This window comes from Orbicella faveolata, unplaced genomic scaffold (assembly GCF_042242905.1).
Source record: "Orbicella faveolata isolate gen_17 unplaced genomic scaffold, um_ofav_v1 contig_34, whole genome shotgun sequence".
NCBI lineage: Eukaryota > Metazoa > Cnidaria > Anthozoa > Scleractinia > Merulinidae > Orbicella > Orbicella faveolata.
The window spans coordinates 32950764-32974249 of NW_028301563.1; the positions used below are offsets into that span (position 1 = coordinate 32950764).

The window sequence follows — 23486 nt, forward strand, 5'->3', positions numbered from 1 at the left end:
ATGATTATAATGTGCATAAGAGTGAAGTTCCCTTTCAGTCGGAGCAAGATGTCGTCTGAGCACCAATACGCGATGCACTTCTTTCTCATTTTTTTGATGGTTTGCCTGGGCGCTCCAGCAACTGAAGGTATGGTATCTATTTTCAGTTGCATTCTCTGAATGTAAACCTGAATTCAACTTCTCACGGCAAGCTCAGGCGTTTTTATGTCTTGTTGATCAGAGAAGAAGCGAACTGAAAGATGGGGGAGGGGCGCACAGATCAAGGAAATTGAGAATTAAATCTCTTCCTAAAGCAATCAACATGTCCATTCCTAGGATATGGGCTGCGTATTGAGTTAAACCTTTGTAAGTGCGATCATTTTCAAGACTAAAGTTTTATTTATTTCTTTACAGCACTCGGATTCAAGGCCGGAAAAGAAAATGTAACAACAAGCTCACCAGGGCTGTTCGGTTGTAAGAAGATTTACTTCCAATCGCCATTTTACGGCGGACAGCAAGTAACGGTTCTCGCCTCAGTTGGCCATACCGTGAAGAGCCAAACCCCGCGGAACGGCGCTGCAGTCTGGGTAGAAGATATTAAAGCGAGTGAATTTACAGCCTGTGTTCTAGAATTTGCTAACGGTTCAAATAAGTCCATTGAGGTAAACTATCTCGCGTTTGAAACGAAACCCCATGGATCTCAAACTGGCACCACATCCTTAAACTCTTGGACAACTGGAATGGAATGCAAGAGGATCGATTTCCAGCAGGTTAGAATTTGTTTTGTTAAGTGGTATAGAAAGTAAAGAGATATATAAAAAGGTCATGAAAAAGGGAGTCCCGATTGTGGATGTGGATGTAAGAAAGAAAAAATACAAAATATTAATATCGTCAGTTAACCCTAAAAAATGATGATTACAGTATACGAATTAATCTAATCAGTATGACAAAAGATGAAGAAATAGTGTAGAAATTGTAGAACAAAGAATTAAACCTGGCCATCCACTCAGAAATTCCTCAAAAATGCAAAAAGACAAACAAAGAAATGCCAAAAAGTTGCCAAATATTGGCAGAAACTGCCTAAAACGGTTTGCCAGTCTTTTTTGTGTGCTAAATTTGTCAAAAAGTTGCTAATATTTTTGAAAGGAATTAGTGCGGAAAAGAGCTGTACTTTATGTAACGAGGTTATTTAAAGCATCAAAAGCGCCCGTCTTGGTTACCAAGGCGAGGTATTTAGCGTGAAATTACGACTCTGAAAACAAGAGTTTCCGTGATCGTTCACTGGTGCGACAAAAAAAAAAAAAACAAAAGTGACCTTTTAATCATGTTGGAAAATCATTCCCGCGATCTACCGAGCTAAAAACAAGCACAAGTCTTTCCAAAGCGAAAATGAAGTTTCTCCCTGCTTTGAACTGAAGTACAACTTTTTAGAGAGATATAAGAAGCCGCTTACGATTCCGAGTACCAGAAAACGACAAAATCATAACGGCTTGGGCAAGAAAATGGCCGAAACAAACAAAGGAAAGCCGTAAGGCAAAGTTCAGCAGCCGAAGAAGCTCCAGTGCCAGTTGTGACATATGTAGAAGACGAAATGGCAGCTTTCAAGGAGAACATTACCTCACCAACTACAAAGAAAAGCACAACTATAGCACAGCATTCATTTTGAGTATGTAGATTACCCCATAAGGGTCACAATTAATGTTTCTGGTATCATGTTATCCTCACTCCAGTTAGGAAACCAACATCAAAATATCCTGTAGAAGATGGTTCCACGCGGACGAAATACACTTGCAAAGTAGACGAAGGACATCGCTTCAACCGCGTCCTTGGATGGCAAATTCAGAAACTCAAGCGGCCGTAAAACAGTCATACTCAAAGCCTACGCGACGACTTTCATCCGCTTAGAATCTCGGAGCTGAAAGGTCACGCTAACCCAGATTGCACTGCAAGTTACAGCCTCTGGAAAAACGACGAAGGATGTCAACCAAGCTGGCTGGGTTTGCATTTACTGCCACTTCTTAACTGGCCATGGGGCATCGTTCAACAACTCCCCAGTTAATATTTCTATTAACTTGCAATATGGTACAACGGCAGTCCACGATCGGTAAGCTTTTCTTCTACGAGAAATACATTTCGACTTTTTATTCTTGACTCGATGCTATTTCGAAGAATTTGAACATTGAAAATTTGGCTGGTATTAAAATTTTAATTTGAGTGTAAAAATAGTTCTTACTTAAAACTGTTTGCTCAACGTTGTTGAATACCAGTCAGTGCTTTCTCGCTTCACTTCGCGATTTGTGCGAAGAAATACACTAAAGAGCCGCCTCTCTTGATGAGAGGTTGCCTCAAGTAAAACAGCTGTAATTCAAAAGTTGCCAAGCAATATAAGGCTATGCCTAAACACAAAACTGTTTCAATGCAATCGAAAAACATGATGTTACTATGTTGAAATTTGTTGAAATTAAGAAGCGCTGATCAATTGAGACTAACTACAAAGATTATTTTTCCTCATGAAACACAACTGTTCCTTATGCGAAAGATCAAAACCGATTAACAATAAGCTGATTAGTGGTTTTTGGACTTAAGCGTATTTTTCTCCTTTTGAATAATTAAAATATCCTCGGCGGGCTCTCATTGTGAAAACATTTACACTTTCTGCGGCGTGTGACGGGTTGCGTGACTCACTTTTGTATATTAATTTGTTATTTGAGGCATTTTGTATTTTTACCATCCCAAACGTTCCGTCAGTTTTTGAAAAGATCTGTTGCAATCTGAAAATGTCTGTAAGTTTAAGAACATTTGAAGGCTCAAGCAAGCATTTACGTCATTTGCATATTCTGTGGTGTCACATACTTACAGCATCACGTTACTTATTGCGTTACTCTTTTTGTCTTGTTTATCGACGTGATCTTTCCTCGCGTTTTTATTGGGCAGCGCACTCAGCTTATATTCTGGTCTGTATTAGCGTCACGAGGTAGTTGGAATTTTCAATCGCTAGCGTAGTAAGAGCCTTTTCTTCACCAAAAAATGAATCTAAATTTATCGGTTACACTAAATTCGGTGGACAAGATTCGCTCAGCGATAAGCGAGTTGCGTGGCAGCCGTAGAGAAGGCAGAAATAGAAAGGAAAACGGTCGAAATCGAGGCCCAGTCGGCCCTCCTGTTAGAGCAAGAAGAGAAAAACAAGAGAGAGGAAGAAATGGCCTTCGCCCGAAAGAAACGTGAGGAAGAGGCGCGGATCGCGTGTTTACGCTTGGAGCAAGAGGCAGCCGTGACACTGGCCAAAGCGAACGCGATGGATGAGGAACTCGCTCCCACTTTTGCCAACGAATTCCAGAAACCAGATTTGCCACCCATGGATCCATCCCAGCGTGTGCGAGATTTCATCGAGGCACATATAGATGAAGAAAGCACTCGAGGGACTCATCCCAACATAAATTTCAAGGAGAAGCAAACCACTGCTGAGAAGTTAAATCCTTGAGCAGCACAGCATATAAAATCAACTTTCAAATACGAACTCACCGCCCCCAAGAAGTTAGATCCTAAAAGTACAGAGTTTACTCCATTGCAAATTGAAAGCACTGTCTCACCTATGCCTCTCAAACACCTGGAATCTTTTATTCAGTTTATGGCTAGACGAGACAACCGGCCAGAAAACTACCGCGCTTGGAAAGCGTGATTTGAAAACATGGTGAGAGATGTGAACATCACTGCAAGTGAAACGTTAACCCTGTTAACCGAGAATTTTTTTGTTTTTTTTTGTTTGTTTTTTTTTTTACTTACAACACTAACTCTATTTACATTATATTGCTCTAATTATTTACACTATTTAAATTACAATAACTAAACGACTTACATTACTAACAAATACAGTTACACGACTTACACAATTAAGAAATACAGTGACGACAAGGGGCAAAGAAAAAAAACAAAACTGAGAAGAAAAATAGCTAGTTATCATTACAGCTTGAGGTTGTAGTACAGAAACATAAAAAAACAGACCAAAGGCATGTGGTACATTAAAAGTAAAATGAGTTATGCATCTGACAGGAGATTAGAAATAGATTAATGGGTAGGAGATAGATAACCCTACAGAAAATATAATCTAAAATATTAATTAAATCCTCATGTATCCTGTAAGAGGTTTCCATTTCTTCGTGTCTCCACTTTTTGTTTCTATCTCATATTGTAATTTTAGTGTGCATATGAAAAGCGTAAGATTTGGATGATCATTTTTTGTTTTAGCGAGCCATATGTGATATCGTGCTAAGAGAAAGCAGTAATTTATAAGAAGCGCAAATTGAGAGATATCTGGCCTCAGACCCAAAGCAGTAATATTTGTCAAAGCATAATCTCTAGGAAGTAAATTTAAGTTTTTCAGCCATTCAGTAAGTTTAATCCAAAAGTGAGATGTTTGACGGCATGACCAAAAAAGATGAATTATTGACTCAGAGGAGGTGTGACAAAAACTGCACTTTTCATCGCCCTGTAGGCCTATTCTAAATAAAAAGTTATTGGTTGGTACACGTCTATGTAAGAATTTAAATTGAAACTCTATCAGCTTAGTGCTCTTTGTGCATTTTTTAGCTAAAAGATAGGCAGCATTCCAATTTATGTTGTCATTTATTGGTAGGCCACAATCCTCTAGCCACTTCTTTTGACTTGACTCTGGGGTTAAACTCTTGTTACTAATCAGTTTTTTATATATTATTGTAGTTGCTTTTTTGACCTGCAAAATTCTTGTTGTAAGTGGCTCATATTCGTGGTCGGTGTTCTGTAAATCTTGAAAATTAGAATCAGTCCGAAGAGACTTTACAGCCGATATTAATCCGTAGAAGCTGAGAGGGCGAGGGTCTATTTCATACTTACAGCGGAAATCATTTAACGAGAGAAAGTTGTTGTCCGGTCCTAAAAGATGTTTCACCCGAGTTATTCCTTTGGTGAACCAATTTTTTTAAAAAACTGTTTTGTTGGCTATCTTTATTAGGGAGTTATGCCAAAGTTGTTGATCCAGAAAGTGATCTTTCGATGTTATTTCAGGTTCAAAGTTAACTTCCGCCCAGATTCCTAATAGTTCTTTTAAAAAGGCATCCGAAGTTGTTATTGTCGATAAGGTGTCTCTAACGTTGAGGTTGTAGGAAAAAAAGTTTTGACAGCCATATTTTTTTAGGGTTATATCAAAAAAGATTTTCCATTTTCCCTTATTGTTGTTATCTAAATATTTTTTAATCCATGTGGTTTTGAGAGATTTATTGAAGGAACTAATATCAATCATTTTTAGGCCACCACCACCGAAATCATTGATCATTACCTTCCGTTTTATCTTGTCGCCTTTACCATTCCATAGAAAAGTGTAGAGTAAATCATTTATTTCTTTTAAAACCCTGTAGTTTGAGCGAAGAGGCGAGAGTAGATAAACCAATTGGGAGACCACTAGTGATTTGATAACAGTGATTTTCCCTAACAATGTGAGTCGGCGGTATTTCCAGCATCTCAGGATTTCTTTCACTTTTTCAAGTTTCTCATTGTAGTTTAAAGAGGCAGATAGTTCGGGATCTGTTGAAATCCATAGACCTAGGGATTTTACTTTGTCTTTTGGCCATTTAAGCTCTTTTCCTGATAACAGAATTTTATCACTTCCAATACTTGCGCCAATCCATAGAGCTTCCGTTTTCTTATCATTGAGTCTGAGGCCAGAGACTTTGCTGAAATCGTCAAGCATTGCAAGGGATGAAAGGAGAGATTCACGTGACCCGTCTAATATAAGTGTTGTGTCATCGGCATACTGACTTAACTTAATTTCCACATTATTTACAGAGACTCCCTTTATATTAGTATTTTTCCTAATTGCCGTGGCCAGCACCTCTGCCGATAGGATAAATAAATAAGGTGAGAGCGGGCAGCCTTGCCTAACACCTCTTTGAATTTCAAAAAAATTACTTGCCCATCCATTATTCAGAATACAGCTTTCACTATGACTATACAGGGTTTTCACCCAGTTAATTAGCGAAGCACCAAAACCGTAGGATCTTAATGTTCCATGTATGAAGGACCATTCGAGAGAATCAAATGCCTTTTCAAAGTCAATAAAAAGTAACAGGCCCGGGATATTCTTTTCTGTGGCATATTGGATGATTGAGTCAATGAGTCTGATATTTTCGCCTATAAATCTGCCCTTCAAAAATCCTGTTTGATCGTGATTGATAAGGTTTGGAAGTACTAATTTAATTCGGTTTGCAATAGATTTTGCTGCGATTTTGTAATCAGTGTTCAAAAGGGTAATAGGCCTCCAATTTTTGATGAAGTATAGTTCCGCATCTTTTTTTGGAATTAGTTTTATAACCCCTCGTCTTTGTGTTACTGAGAGGCAGCCAGAGTCAAAAGCATAGTTGAGGGCCGAGATTAAAAAAGAAGAAATGTCTTTCCAAAAAACTTTGTAGAATTCGGCGGGAAGTCCATCCGTGCCTGGCGTTTTGTCAGACTCCATCTTCTTCAGGGCTTCGAAACATTCCTTTTGAGTTAAGGGGCCTTCACATAAAGTTTGTTCTTCATTGGTCAAAGAAGTGGAGTTCACTTCAGAGAGGAATGTTGACTGGATGTTGTCGGGGCTTTTTGACGTATAAAGATTTTTATAAAAAGCCGTACATTCAGATAAGATATCTTTGTCTGTGGTGACAAAGTCGGTGTCATTAATTTTTAATTGACTAATTGTTCCTTGTTTACAGTGCCTTTTTTCGAGGTTTAGAAAATATCCGGAGTTCTTTTCGCCCTCGTTGTACCATTGCGACTTTGACCTAATGATAGCGCCTTTGGTTCGATACTCAAAAATGTTTTCTAGCTCTTTCTTTAAGGTAAAAATTCTTTCAGCAACAATATGATATGAGGGGTTACTATTGCTTGCATTGTCTAAATGTTTTTCTAACAAGGCGATTTCGCGTTCCAACATTTCTTCGCGTTTCCTTGTTGTCGCGTTTTTGTATGAAGCATAAGATATTGATTTTTCTCGCACCTTTAATTTAATCATCTCCCAAAGCAGAGCTGGGTTCACTGAGGTGTCGTCTTTGTATTGTTTCACAGTGCTTTCAATTGTTGTTTTAATTTCTTGGACATATCTCATTTCGGATAAAAGGGACGTGTTCAACTTCCAAAAACCTTTGCCTCTGGGGTTCGAGTGTAAAGCTAGATTCAGAGTAATCATCGAATGATCCGTTTTGAAACCAGGAAAAATATCTGCATGGGTCACATCACATAAAGATGATTCACTTACTAGAAAAAAATCGAGTCGGCAATGTATGACAGGTTGGTTTTGGCGCCAAGTATATCTCCTGGCTTCTGGGTTGAAAAGTCTCCAAATATCAGTCAAACAAAGATTTTCAGAGAAATCTCGAATCACTTTTAAGGCATTTTTGTGTGTTCTGGCAAGGCCACCCCTCTTGTCTTTTTCCACGTCAAGAACTAAGTTAAAGTCCCCACCAATTATGATTTCACCACATTTAAAGTTTGATAAATGATCGAAAAAAACCTGAAAGAAGTTTGGATCGTCTTCATTCGGAGCGTAGATGTTAGCCACAGTCAGACGCTTGCTATCAGCAACGATATCACATATTAAAAAGCGTCCATTCGGATCCGAGAAAACCTTGTGGATCTGGCAATTGAAATTATTATTGAAAAGAATACCAGCCCCTGCTTTGTTGCTGCTGCAGCAGCTGAAGAGCGCTTTGTACCCCCATTCACAAGACCATATATCGGTAGTTTCTCGAGAACAATGGACCTCTTGCAGCATATATATAGATTGCTTTTTCGCTCTCAGCCAGTTAAACACCTCTTTTCTTTTGGCATTGTTTCCCAATCCCCTGACATTGAGGGAAATTATTTTCAGATCTGTTGTATTGTGAGTAATGAAGGAGGCTGAGTTGACTGTTTTGCATTTTCACAATAAAAGATATCTAAATGACCACATGCCTTTAAACTATTGTTAATTAGATAGATTTTTATGCCCTGGAGACAGTAAAACGAAAACACACACAAAATGAATAAAATTACTAAAGGACTTATGGTGGAGAAATTAGGCAACTTGATTGCTTACTACAGCAAAAAAGAGAAAAAGCCTGCAACTCTATTAGCCCGTTTAAGTTGCCGACCGCCTCTAATTGGTGAAAAGCATATTGGCAATAACGAAACTGCGAGAAGTTTGAACAATTTACCGGTCAATCTGAACAAAGTTTATTTAGTGTTAATTAAATAGTAAATTTTTGCCCGATCGGCCACAATTTACCTCTGATATACAATTTATCCGGTTGAGATTGGCTGAAGGAGGCAGCCACTCCATTTTTCCTGGCATCCTTAAAAGCTCCCATCTGTACTTTGCGACGGGTAATGATTTCCTGGGGAAGGTCTCGGAACATTTGAAAGTTAGTGCCTTTAAGCCGGTGACCCAGTAAAAAGATCTGTTGACAGTCTTTATATCTAAGGAAACGGGCCAGAATAGGACGCGGATTTCCATCCTTGCTTTTTCCGATGCGATGTACTCGCTGAATTTCTACATTCCTTGCATCCCTATAACCAAGATCACGTTCCAGAAAAGTTCGGAGAACTTCTTCGGTGTCTTCACTAGTGCGGCCGCCTATTTCTGTCGATTCTTCTATGTTCGTGAATTTGATATTCTCCCGGCGAGAGTAGGCTTCTAAGTAAAGATTTTTGGTGTGGATCTCGTCTAACAAATCCCCATTTTTCTGGCATTTTGTCGTGAGCTCTGCTAATTGAGTTTCATAGAGTCGATGCACCTTCTCCATAGCTTCTGTCTTATCCTTGAGTTGTTGTCCAGTAAAGTTGATCCCTTCTTTTAGATCGTCAATATCTTTCTTCGCTGTTGTTTGGAAATCTTCTAGCCTTTGGGTTCGTTTCTCTAAGTTCTCGAGATTGGCTTCAATTTTCTTCACGGCGGATTCTATTGAATCAAGCTTTTCCAGCTTTGCTAAGATTGCTTGTAGAGTTGCACCAACATCTTGTGTCATACTGAGAGCTGTCATTATTTCGTCTTCGTGATGCGTTGGCGAGGAGTATGGCTTGGTTTTTTTTATTTCCGGCGAAAGAGATGATTCGTCGGAAGAGTCTGAGGATATGGTTTTTCTTTTGCTCAAAAACTGACCGAAAAAAACGGCCATTTACCAAAGACAGAGCAGAAAGATCGGCGGGCGGCAGCAACGCACGTCTTTACGTCGCCATTACTCGACCAGTTGTTAACCGAGAATGCCACCGGCCAGAGAGTCAAGGAGATTTGTTCAACCCCTGCGCAATGCCTATGTGGAGAATCCTGACGAGGGTTTAAAAGAGGCTTGGAAGAAATTAAGTGAGCGCTTCGGTTCGAATGCAGTTGTAGCTCAAATGCACCTTAACAAACTGACAATGTTCCCCAAGATCGAACCCAAGGATAATAAAGGCCCACAGGAACTAGGAAATTTGCTGTTCGAACTGGAATTTGCAAAGAATGATGGAGGACTCAGTGGTCTAATAGTACTTGACGAAGCGGCTTTCCTAAAACCGTTACTTGTTAAACTTCCTGATGACCTTCCTGGAAGATGACAACGTCACGCTTACCGATATAAAGTTAAGAAAGCCGCAGACTATCCTTCATTAAGTCAATTCGCTAAGTTCATCCAAGAGATATCAAGCAGACGAAACGACCCTTACTTGGCAATAGAGAACCCTGATAAGAAAAATCTTCACTCCCCAAGAATTCCCTTCAAGCCACCTTAACCTCCAAACTCAGGTGAGGGCTTCACAGTGCAAAAGACGGAACTCTCTGAAAACACTCTCAGCGACCTTTTAATCATGTTGCAAAATCATTGCTGCAATCTACGGAGCGAAAAAAAGAGCAAAAGTCTTTTTCAAATAAGAAGCCGCTTACGATTTCGAGTACCAGAAAATGACAAAATCATAACGGCTTGGACAAGAAAATGGCAGAAACAAATAAAGGAAAGCCGCAAGGCAAAGTTCAGCGGCCGAAGAAGCTCCAGTGCCAATTGCGACGTATATAGAAGACGAAATGGCAGCTTGCAAGGCGAACATTACCTCACCAACTACAAAGAAAAGCAGAGCTACAGTACATCATTCATTTTGAGTATGTAGGCTATTTCATAAGGGTCACAATGTTCTAGTTAAGAAACCATCATCAAATATCTTGCATAAGATGGTTCCTCTCAGCTGTTATAAACTTGCAAAGCAGACAAAGGGCATCGCCTCAACCGCGTCGTTGGATGGCAAATTCACAAACTCTAGCGACCGTAAAACTGCAGTGAGTCATATTTAAAGCTTACGCGACGGCTTTCATCCGCTTAAAATCTCGGAGCTGACTGGTCAAGCTAACACAGATTCAATTTTACGTTACAACCCCTTAAAAAACGACGAAGGATGTCAAACAAGCAGGCTGGGTTTGCATTTAGTGCTACTGCGTACATTTGAAGCGGCTCCGGCTCCACGCAAGGTTTACGAGAAATTGCGATGTCAACAGCGGGCCTGCTTCGCCATCAGCAGTCAACGCAACAATCACTTGTGATTTACAGCGAGAGCTCTCGGTTGACTGTTTACCGTGGGGCATCGTTTAACAACTCCCAAGTAAATATATCTATCAATTTGCAATATGGCACAACGGTAGGCTTTTCTGCTGCGAGAAATACATCTTGGCTAGTACTCATTATTCTTTCGAAGAACTTGAGCACTGAAAATTTAGCTGGTATTGAAATTTTAATTTGAGTGTAAAAATATTTCTTACTTAAAACTCTTTGCTCGACGTTGTTAAATATCAGCCAGTGCTTTCTCGCTACGCTTTCTCGAGCTCGCTTCACTTCGCGATTTGTGCGATATCGGTTTCTCGCGTGAAATTTAACATGGAAATCACGAGTCGGGCAATCAATCTTCCTTACTGCAAAATTGTCAATCATCTGTCAATTTAAAACATGACTTGTGCAAATGCTAACCATCAAAATATAGCGTAAAAATACAGCAGAAAGTATTCGAAACAAATATTTTTTAGGGGATAAATATCTGAGTACGGAATATTTCTCAATAACTGAAGAAAAACACTAAAAAGCCACCTCCCTTGAAAAGAAGTTGCCTTAAGTAGAACAATTGCCTTGTAATTCAAATAAAGAGTCCGAAAAACATAAGACTAAGCCTAAACAGAAAACTTTTCATGTCAATGCAATCGAAAAACATGAGTAAAATGTCACTATGTTGAAAATTGTTGAAATTAAACAGCGTTTTTAATTTATCAATTGAGACTAACTAAAAATATTATTTTTCCTCATCAAACGCAAATATTCCTAATGCAAAAGATCAAAACCGATTAACAATAAGCTGATTAGTAGTTTTCGGATTTAAGCGTATTGTTCCCTTTTAATTAAAATATCCTCGGCGGACTCTGATTGTGAAAATATTTACACTTTCTGCGGCGTGTAACGTGTTGCGTGACTCACTGTTAAATATTAATTTGTTATTTGAGGCATTTTGTATTTTTAAAATGCCAGAACATTTGATGGCTCAAACAAGCATTCACGCATTCTCTCATTATTGGTCATTTACATATTCGCTGATCTGTTCATGCGGTCATTCACCCAGGCATGCACTCGATTAATTTACTAATCTAACTTCTCTCGTTATTTCATTTCAGCGGTTTTCTACTCCTCCAACCATATTTGTAACTGCTAGCCACCAAGTTCCCAAGAGACCTCAGGATGCCATGGCCGTGTGGGTGGAGGAGTTGCGCGTGGACAATTTCAAAATTTGTCTCAGAGAAGTAAAGATTTTCGATGGACCCCATAAAGGCATAAAGATAGTGAGTAAATTTAAATTTCGTTTTCTGTCAGTCGTCAGTCTAATGAACCATGCTCTGCCAAAGATATACACTTCATCAAAGTTGAATGAAAATCATGATGACCCCTGACTAAAGAGCAGCATTCTAAAATTTTTACATGCGTTACGATGTAACCAAATATATTAGAGGTCAACTTCCCCTGTGACGTGCCTGATCATCTTCCATTTTCAAGCTGTTCCAGATGAGTCTTTTTTGTGCCAGTATGAAACATCAATCGTTGGCTTTCAAAAGAAAACAATACAAAGAAAATATGTGTTCGTTAGCTCTTTAATAAACCTCAAGCTACTTGTAGAAACCATGTGGTAGAAAGCGTTGACTGGAAGCAGTTGAATGCAAACACAAGGAGAGTTGTTTTTTTTTATAGATTTTTTCCTGAAAAAAGGCTAATTATCAACATCTTACCGGGTTTGCGTATCTTGCCGATAATTTCATGTACTCTTTTACGTTGGTTAAAACAGTCCTTAATTGTGCATGTTTTTATCTCTTTCATAATTGCCAGGTTTTATCTACAATTTCTTTCTTTTTTTTCTGCAGAATTGGATGGCGTTTACAAATCTGAGTGTTGACAATTTTACCATAACCGACAGTCTCGTGTTTACCAATACAAACTCACCATCTGATCAGGATAACTACGCTTTCTGTCAAGTAAGAATAATTATTGCCAGCCCGCCGCATTATTGTTTCTTATCTAAATCCTCTTTATAATAGGGCATCAAAAGGGCAACAACAGCAACGCTTTCATATCAATGGAGGAAGTTAAAATTGACTGTTAACATGGAACTATTTGAACTCTGGACCCTCAAAATCTGTCATAGACCCAATTTTATCTTCGGTGATCAATTGATCAAACATACTTTTCCTCTTGTTCAAACAGATGACTTGTACCTCTTTAAAACTTCTATTTTGACTCGTTCTTGTTAATCTGCACCTCTTTGGTTCTAGGGCTAGGGGCATTGTTTGTGGTGTATACCTATTGTTTCGTTTGGCCAATCATGAAGACCCTTGTAAACGGTACAGGTCGGCCCTGTTCAAATCAAAGACGGTGTGACTTGGAATCTAAACATTGGAATCAGCGCATTATAAATACCAATACGGATTATTTATCAGCTTAACCTCTAAAAGAGTCTCGCGGAAATACAGTCCATATTAAATTATTCTTTTCTTTTACATTGCAGATAGTGAACTTCACAAAACCATTTTATGCTCGTCCTGTTGTATTAGTGACGCCAAAACGCACTGACAACAACAACAATGCTAATCTTTCTGGGTCACGTTGTAACGCTGTCACCGCTTGGGTTGAGGTAAGGAATAACTCTTGTGATCTTTTTGTAAGTTTAGCAAACACTCATAACGTAATGGCACAAATATTCCAAGTTCCTCGGGACCCGTGAACATTATATGACATTGCGTAACAACATAAATATAACAGTTTATACGGGAATGTAACATTCGCATATAACAGCTCGAGGTATGGAAGCAAAATTCGATAAAAATAATTACTTGAACTCTTCTGTTTGTAACTTGGGTTTCTATGCTGTTTCGAGGCCGTTTCAAAGCGATTTCAGCAAGTTTTTGTTTCGCTGTAACTTTCGTTTAAATCCGTTTTTTTTTTCAAATACTATTCCGGCGGACGTTAACAACATGAACCAGGCCGGGTTTAATTCTTTTTTGTTTTATTCAGCATACATCTACAACTGATGCACAAGTGTGTGTGAAGAATTACAACAGCGACGCCAACAATAAAGATGTTATCACTGTCGACTACATGGTCACTGGAGGTAGGCAAAAAGATTCCGTCTGGAGATTGAAAAATCACTCGGTATATTAAGATTCTCTTTCCCGTATCCCCTCTACTCCTCAGCGGTGTTGTTCATTGCAATAATATTTATAAAACCTTGCAAACCCACACTGGGAAGACGGAAGTGTGGATAACTATCAAGCAAGCGTGTACTAGAAGATCAAATCGTTTCTTCACAATTGTTCTGATTGTTTCTATCTCTTGTCAGACTTGGATCCTTGCATCGACGTGACATGTCATTATCACTGCCTCTGTAAAGCGTTTGGACCAAATGATGCTCGCTGCGTTGCTGTTGACAGTTGTCCATCCTACCAAGAACCAGTCTGCTCATCCAATGGCACAACATACGACAATGAGTGTTTGTTTCGACAGGAAATGTGCATTCAGCGACTGAATTTCTCTGTGCAACACCCTGGTAGTTGTGAAGGTTAGAAATTGTTTTACTCTGAAATTTCTGACGATGTCGAAGAAGATGATGATCATTATGATGAAAAAACGTGGGAAATTTAAATCGTTTGTACTGATTTGTGTTTTGTACTGTAATTTTCTTAAAGGATTTCCTTTCCAGCGGGGTCGCCGTCACATGCCACACATTCCTTCACTGGGATATTCTCATTGTGAAGTAATTCGCCTCAAGCCTTATGTGTTTTATCCTGACAAACCACTTGAAGTTCAGATCACTGTCAATCATATTGACACCAGTGACAAGTCGTACGTACATGATGCCGCTGTGTCGTGGGTTGAGAATGTCAGTTATGATCGATTCACTGCGTGTGTGATGGCGGCAGGCTACAATGAGCGAAAATCAAAAGCTAACGTGACAGTTGATTGGATGACGTACCAAGGGGCTCCAGCGGGTGGTGTTGCCGGGGAAGAACGGATATCACAATGGTGGACTGGAACGACTTGTAAATCTGTCAATTTTCCATCGGTAGGTACTTTTTCGTTTCATTTTACAACTCAAGTTCACGAAGAATAATTTTGAATAGCTTACAGTTATCGGATTTCGTTCAATATAATATGATTTCCTTTGGACTAATGGCACTAAAGTGTCACCTAATACTCAACCATTAGAGCACTAACCCGCACTAAGTTTCCAAATCCTCGTTACTGTTAAAGAGCACTAGGGCAACAGCAACAACAACATCAGTAAGTCGAACGTCAACGGTAATGGCTTGCTTTTTTGTTTTCTATGTAGGGAAAGTTTTCAGTGATACCTTCAGTGTTTGTTACCGCAGTGCACTATCGTGCAGGACTCAAGCGTGACGCTGCCAGTGTGTGGATTGAAGACGTCACGCAATCCTCCTTTAAAGTTTGTTTGAGAGAGCTTCAGAACTACGCAGGATCTCACGACGATGTTTATACTGTAAGTGTCTATACCTTTTTTTATGTACCAACCATAAGGTACTGAGAGATCTTTATCACTTACTTTAGCCACTTAACACTGGTCTTTTGCATTGGCAGCTAGGTCTCTAGCATACTTCACCATGGAAAAATATAATTAAGAAATAGAATCTTGATTTAGACGTTTGCTTATGGATATCTCACTTAATACTATTTCCATCTCAATTTCTAGTTAACATTTATTTATTTTTTTCTTTTAGAAATGGCTGGCGTTTTCTTCGCTCCACAAGCCTCTTTTTACAGAACATAGTTCAGTCTATTTTGCTAACGCCCAACATCCACCTGCAGATTACAACAATGCCTATTGCAAGGTTGGTATCTTTTTCGTCTTACAAGAGAGCTTGCCTAGAATTAATTTCTTAAAAAATTTAAGAGTTAGTGTACAGACCCACAGAACAGCGCCAATTTAAACAATACTCACTCAGTAAGTTATTATAAAATTCAGTTTGCTAGTGGTCAAAGTTGAATAACACCCCGCTTACTTAATGAGAGTTTTTCTCTAGGATATCCGCTTTACTGAAAAGTACAACAGCACCCCAAATGTGTTTGTTTCCGCGAACCATTCGTCTAGCGGTGGAAATCGACAACCAGTACACAATGGAATAACTGCTTGGGTGGAGGTAATTCTGTTTCTTCACTTTATTAAGTATTTCCATTTAAACTGCATTTTTGTCACGCCAGTCGAACCAAACCTCGTCTATTTGAAAGAGTTCTTGGCTTCTTCCAATTTTCTCAGGGGGAACATCAATGCAGAATTAGTTTCGTACCCTTTTACATCCGTTATTTTCCATCAAATTAAATGCGGAGAAAATCGTAAAATACAAGATGGCGTCTCCAAGACAGCCAAGAAAGTTGAGAGATACCTACTAGATGCAAATGATATGATATTGATATGTCTTACTAGAACGAAAACCCAAGGGAGCTATGATCATGAGTTTGCTTTTTCTTCCGAAGATTTAATAATATTTCAGAATATCTCCGTGAGCGTTGTGAAAATTATATTTTCGACTTCAGTTTAGAGGACCACTGATTATTTTTGTTTTTTTTTTTTGCAGTACATCAATACGACCAGTGTGCGAGTTTGTTTAAAAGAGTTGTACGACACAAAGTATGATCCACTGTCTATCTCATACACTGTCCTTTCAGGTAGGGACGAAATAATTCATCGTTAATTTTACTAATGTCTTGATCAGTAGTTTAGCTCATTTAGTATTCATATTTTAGTAACTTTTCTCACTTACGCTGTTAAAAATAAGACTTTATCAGGCGATTTCTTGAATTTGATTGTTAAAAGTTAATTTCATAACAAATGACGTCCAATGTTTCAGTCAGGAGTAAAAATAGCAAAACATTTGAAGGTTTTTCAGAAACATGACAAGCAACTATTTCCTTTAATAACTTTCACTTAAGACGTTCTTAATGATTTCTCTTACTTTTTATGGATTTATTGTTGTTTATATCTGCAGACATTTGCCAGCTAGGATGGACTTACTTTGGTGGTTATTGCTACTTTTCAAGCCCCGCATGCGCCACATGGTTGACTGCTGAGTCAAACTGTTCTGAGATGAACTCTGATCTGGTTACAGTGCACAACCAGGAGGAAAACGTATTTATTCAGCACCGTCATGCTGGCGATAGATCATGGATAGGGCTGAATGACCGCAGTGTTGAAGGTTCTTTTGTGTGGACAAATAAAGAAATTAGCAGTTTTAGGTTTTGGGCTCCAAAGCAACCAAACAATTGGAACAACGAAGACTGTGTGCACACTCTTGGCGTGAGGCATGGATACACTTGGAATGACGTGCCATGCGATAACTGCTTCAACTTTACTTGCTTTACAGGTGATAAATCTCTTGCTTAATGCGGTTAAAATACATTGTAATCTACTAATAAAAAATAATCAACTCCCCAGAATTTCTTTCACGCTCAAAAAGGTTCCATGATTCATTTTTAAGATAGTTTGTTACAAACCAGTACTGTAAACATTATTCATGTATTTGATGACTCTCATTTTTTTCGAAATTTAATTTTTGCAGATCTAGAGGAATGCTCCACCAACACTCATAACTGTGACGTGAAAGCAGATTGTGTAAATACCGTGGGCTCATATTCGTGTAAGTGTAGAGCTGGATATACCGGAGATGGACAAACTTGCAATGGTAAGAAATCTACCAACCAACCATCAAACAAACAACATATTAATGTTGATACTGAATTTAATAACAATCTCACTTTATTTTCAACAACTATGAAATTTCTCTTGCATTGATAGGCTTAGAAAAAACTGTAACCAACCGCACTTGTGCAATAAGAAAGCTGATAGAAAAAAAGGTTCAACCCTGTAATAACTTTATTTTTTAACAGTTTCGAAGACTGCGCCAGTGGTTTATAACTACGGTAATGTAAATCATCCAAACGCAAAGAATGAGTCAAAACGAGTGGAAAGTAAAATTAATCGTTTTTTTTTTTTTCATTAAAATATTCTGTGCTTACTGTAAATTTTCGACGGATTGTTCTCAACCTGTATGTTTCTTTTTCAGTTTCGGTGAAATGGTCAGACTAACGACAACTCAACGTTTATCCATATTTACTCCTTTTCACCTTGTTTCAGACATAGACGAGTGCTCTTCAAACTCTCATAGCTGTGATGTGAATGGTGTTTGTAACAATACTCGTGGATCTTACACTTGCGCGTGCAAACCTGGATACTCAGGAGATGGCAAAAATTGCACTGGTAAGTTATATCTCCTTAACAAGAACTAAAAAAAATATTGCGAAATGAAATGACGCCACATGAAAATAAAGCTATACGTCTACAGTGTGGGACGAGTTTTCTTCTGCTCCTAGCTAATTTTTGCGATTTTCAAGTTGCATTTTTTTCCCCGACTTTCTCCATTGTCGAAATTATACAAACATGCCTCACATGCAGAAACTTGTTGATGCCATTTATTTAAAACGTCTCCTTCAATAAAACGATGAAATTGCTGATGGTACAAGGCAGGTGTAGCTGCTAAAACTTGACAGAAAAGGATCATCTGAAGGCACCACCAGCCAAAGTTGGGCAGGGCGTAATTGCTCCACAGTGACTGGTTACTTGATTACCGTGAAGGTAAAGTCTGTATACGAGCCAAGTGGGTCATGCCACCAGGCCAGAGCTTATCCTGGTTTCTGCGTAGCGAGAAGCGATTACGGATATTTCTATTCCCCCCTCTATGGGACGCTAGTCCATCGCAGGGTTAACCCCAACATTCAGTTCGCCGGTACCCATTTAAACACCTTGGTGGAGCGAGTTAAGTGTCTTGCCCAAGAACAAAACGCGGTGTCTCCGGCCAGATGTGAAATCCGGGCCGCTCGATCCTGAGACGAGTGCATTGACCATGCATGAGTCTACCGCGCCTTACCGCGCCTTACAGCTTACCGTAAAGTGCAACAAAAAACGCAGCAAATGCCACTTTCTGAAAATAACAAAATTTGATATCCAGCACGAAGAACCAGTCTTTCACAATCCCAAAATTAGTTCCTGCAAAAAACAAAAAATATCGCCCATCCGAAAAATTAAACTCCCGCAAAAATGTCTCGCCACACGTAACCAATTTCTAGTATGTAAAATATATTTATGATTTTGAATGAGCTCAGTCTCGTTTTGGATGTAACAGAAAATTAAAAAAGAGTGTATATTTATTTTGGTTCTATTCACGGAAAAAAAAACCTCAAGGGTATAAACCAGAAATCCCAAAAAATGACATTTCTCATACTTTCTTTGGACAACGGGTTCTTTTGATCTGCAAACATGTTCTATTGACCGGGCACAGCAGTATGGCTATCGTGACAACGCTCTACAACAAGGATTGTTTCCCTTGAGAGGTTTTATTGATAAACATGGTAAACCTCTAATCACGGCACGTGTTATCAAATTTACGATTAAGTACCACTAAAGTACTACCAACGAAAACTCCTTACTTCAGAACATAAAACACCTTTTGCGACAAAGTACAAAATAATTTATGTTTGTTTTCTTTCTTCTTCCCTGTTCCTTATTACCCACAGATATCGATGAGTGTGTCAGCGGTGTACACGACTGCCACCGTTCAGCTTCATGTACGAACACTGTAGGATCCTACACATGTACGTGTAACCATCCTTTAGCAGGAGACGGAAAAACCTGTAGGTACACCGCGGCAGGTAAGTATTTCACGTTGATTGTGCTTCAATTCAGGTAGCAGTGGTTAGAATTAAGTTCAACTTGTCCACCAAATATGATGTCAACAAAACAAAGAAAAACTGAGATTTCTTGGTGGTTGCTTTCTTTTTTGGGATGGTTTAAACAAAACCAATTCTCCAAAACTAACTCATGAATGATACATCTCAGCCGCCGATGTTGCAAATTCGAACCACTCAAGGAACCAATCAGAATTCTCCTTTACAATTTTGATCAGTTTGCCATATCGGATGACTGTTACTGTTGCAACTAAAAGAGAACACGACTCAGTAATGTTGTTTGCTACCTTCTCGCTACTACAGACAAGCTTTTACATTAACATTAACCACACTTAGAAAGGACAGTAATGGGGAGTGAAGCTGAAACCGCCTACGTGGACTTTAACTATTAGAAGCTTTTTTCAATTCAATATTTAAAAAAGCTGTCAAATTTCGTGACATTATCTGCCGCTGGTTTTTCCATTGAGAACTCTAACGTCAGCGCTGAGCATTGGTAATGATATAACGTTTTCCTGATAAATACTCTCCGAATATTGCCCTGTTCGGGATTTTAAATCATCTATTAAGAGTATTGATCTCTGCGACCCAAAATTTAGAACGAGATATTGCAGATAAAAAATATTTTAAGTTGCCCGGTGGCATATAACGACCACATATAAAATATCTTTCCGAACAGACAGTACATCCAGTTTAGTTAGCGTCACATTACGGTGCAAGCAATGATGGTCATCTTATAACTGGTGAAGATCACGGTGTTATTAATTCTTAGCAAAACTAACTTTCAAAATAGTCCACCAAAATAACTGCTAGGTACAAAATGGATCCAAAGAACGTTCTTATATGTTATTTTTGCAGCGGGTCTTAAATATTCCAGCATTGTGGGAAACAGCCAGAATTTTCTGACATGGCTGGATAAATGGTTAAAGCCTGTGACTCGCCAATCCTCTTACTGGAATCGCTGTTACCAGGCAACTGTAAATGGCTGGTCTTCCTCTACCTTCCACTCAAACTGTGACGGCAAAGGTCCATCTGTCACAATCATCCGTGTTGGGAAATATATTTTTGGAGGATACACAAGTGTCTCATGGACGAGTAAGTGACATAATCAATTTCATCTTATCACAGGCGATCCAAGCTCAAGTTGTGAGTCAGCCATGATCATATTTCGCAATAGCGGTCACGGAGAACAATGGTAGAAGAGTTTGAAAAAGAATTTTATAAAAGGAATATTTACACTATGGTAGTGGTGTATTAAAATATTACTTGCTGTGTTTACGCGCCTCTTTTCTGATTCGTGAGGGTTTTAGGGACATATCGGGATGGAAGAACTTTATAGGAAGCGGTACAACGGCTTCGAATCATTAAGAAAGGAAACAAAAAAGGGTAATACAAAAGAAAAGCAAATAAGTCAATCATACTAAGAATTTTCTGGATAACTCATCAAGATAAACAGGCCGATAGAAACACTTGCATTTTTATATGGCATGGTGTTCCTGGCTAGCTGACAGCTTTACAGCTCGATATTAATTTCATGAAATTTATAAAACAGGGCATGGAAAATATGTTCAGTCTGGAGTGGGGGAAGCTGTTTCCAGTCTCCCACCAGGCTTGCTTATCCCAGAATTGAAATTATTAAAAACTCAGGAGACATTTAACATACAGCAACCAGAGAACTTAAGATTAACACTATAAGAAATAATGCCGAGCTAGAATAATAGTAAAATTTTGTAAGCCAATCAAATTAACGTTGTCGGTAATACGTCATTACTGTTGGACTTCTTTTTCCATTGTGTATTTCAAATTAGGTTCCAGTTGTTCATATCACTACGATTCAGCAGCCTTTCTCTTCTCATTGGTTAACAAGCCAGGTTGGCAACCACTAAAGCTAAATCAAAGAGGAAAGTATAGTCCTAGGGGAAAATATGCCATGTACAGCTGCTCTAACTATGGACCAAATTTTGGAAAAGGATACGATATTAACATTGTTGACAACGCTGCATCAAACACCAACTCAGAGTCAAACCTTGGATACACCTACAGCCCGCCAGCTGGCAACGGCTATGGATCCTCCTTCTCACAATCATTCCTGGGGGGTAGTCGCTACTTCCGACCTGACGAGGTCGAAGTCTTTTATGAAACTACCTGAAGAAATCGCGGACAGTCGCAGTCTTAGTTTTACACACCCTGTACAGACCATCTAAACCTTTGCAAATATATAAGGGTATATACAAACTGTTGGTAAAGTAGAGAAGTGCAATATAATCAGAAATTTCAATATCACCGATGATGTGTCAATCAATAGGTTATTACAAAATCGAGTAGTCACTTATCCTCAGCCTAAGACAAACCGTTTACTTTGAGCTTACTTCTGGGGTAATTGGTATTAAAGGATAGTTTTATGGCTCCGTGTTATAACAAGCTATAACGTTTGCCGAGCTAATGACCTCTGCGAGAACTGAATTTCCTTTAAGACTTTCACCTCAGTCACGGTAACGCGCTGATAGGAGTAATGTTTGTCATTAGAATTCCTTTCGTAGGTTTTGATTAATACATATGTTGTTAATCCACCAATCGGATAAAAGTACATAACACGTGTGTGTGTCCAGAGTAAAACCTTAGCGGCCGAATGACAAATTTAACGTTAATCACTAAACTGAATTCGAAGTTTTGCGCGATAAATCCGTTGACATCTTGAGTAAAATTTGGGCATCAGCCATTCTGGTTTCACAAATCATATTCTGTAGTTGTTGAACAATGAACAAGGTAGCATTTTATAGTCACGCTATAACTTGTACACGCGCTGAACTGTGAAATTATCCCTTAGAAGGAGAATCTTGATGCTGAGTTTCAATTGATTGAATTCCACGAACATCATACTAAGTTGCAAGTTATAGGATTCCAACTGGTTTTGATTTCATTATTCGAGTAAAGGGGATTTAGGAAAAGTATATTGAGCAGGTATGAAAGAGTAGGCATATTTTTGTTTGTAGTAATTATGAATTGCCTTTTGAGAGTGCTAACGTAGAAAATAAATACAAGTGTCAGACACATGCAACGTTATAAAAGATTGTAACAATAAAATAGAGCAGGGTGAAAATAACGCGCTGTTTTGTGTTTGTGCTCGTTCTTATCTAGGCGGAAAGAAATCTTTTTCTATCACTTTTATTGTGAATTGCCAAAGTCTAATTGCCTCTGTTAAACCTGCCTGTAGGGAAATCATGGTAGTTGTATTTAAAGTTTGCAATGAAGTCTTGAAACAACTCTATAGACGGTGATCATAGTGATCACTGTGCCAACAATCGCTGAGATAGACCTCAATTCTATCTCAGCGATCGTTTTATGGCAAGTAAAAGTTTAAAACTTTCTTTTCTTTTAAATTTTGCATCAAAACTTGGTTACGACTTAACAACGATTTGAAATTGACTCGTTTTGCTCTCGACGTGCGTCAGAAATTTGAAGCCGTTAACAAAGTGATGTTAACAACTACCACAAGAGGCTTTTCTTGGAGTCATGACACTCAACTTTGGACACTGCCGTCTTCAACGAGAGAAAACCGCTCGTACGAGTTTACTTGCCGTTGATTTAAAAAAAATAACAACAATAAAACGACAACAAACGGGGTTGTAGCGCGAGATGTAACGAACAGGAGCCAACGAAAAGTCAGTAACGAAAAGCAACCGGATCTGATTACAAAAGAGCTTAGAGTAATATAAATAGCCTGCTTGAACAGTTCGCCCGGCAGGATGTCGTGAGGAGATCTGCCTTAGCTTACCGGGAAATGCTCGAAGACTCTCTTTGCCCATTCAATAGCAGTTCAAAATTCAGTTTAGATATAATAACCAAAAGGCTTCTGGTCCGGTCTATGCTTTATCATATCGCTGAACACGCGTTACAGTGAGCAAATGATTTCCCTAGTAGAAGGGCGCGAAGGGGTAAAATGGAAACTGGGATTTCCCCTTTTTTGGGCTGGGGAAATAGGATTTACTGCACTGGGACTGGGATTCAACCACTGGGAATGGGATAAACAATTTCGAAAATGGGAAAGGCATTTTTATTTTTAGCGCACTCTGACCCTATTTTTTGACACCACTGCTTAATTGAGCCTATTCTTTTGAATAAAGAATTAAAATTCAGCATCATTAGACCTCAGTAGACACATAGAATCATTATACTTTTGTTTTATTTCCGCGTTCTAGCTATCAGGCTCCACACAGT

The 23486-nt window shown here is 38.8% G+C and overlaps 2 protein-coding genes across 2 annotated transcripts; one reads left to right on the plus strand and one right to left on the minus strand.

Moving 5' to 3' along the window:
- Positions 1–22371, plus strand: LOC110043244 (uncharacterized). The gene is made up of 18 exons (XM_089271546.1): positions 1–127; positions 394–749; positions 11648–11812; positions 12386–12496; positions 13027–13152; positions 13533–13629; positions 13858–14076; positions 14204–14580; positions 14848–15015; positions 15254–15364; positions 15557–15673; positions 16109–16199; positions 16520–16894; positions 17090–17212; positions 17665–17787; positions 19101–19235; positions 20127–20363; positions 21077–22371. Exons 1-18 carry the CDS (start codon positions 1–3, stop codon positions 21415–21417), a joined length of 3399 nt encoding a protein of 1132 aa, XP_089127672.1. The 3' UTR covers positions 21418–22371.
- On the minus strand, positions 6641–9211 carry LOC149105842 (uncharacterized). The gene has a single exon (XM_089271533.1). The coding sequence runs from the start codon at positions 9141–9143 to the stop codon at positions 8217–8219; it is 927 nt and encodes a 308-aa protein (XP_089127659.1). The 5' UTR covers positions 9144–9211; the 3' UTR covers positions 6641–8216.
- Positions 22372–23486: the final 1115 nt, after the last annotated feature.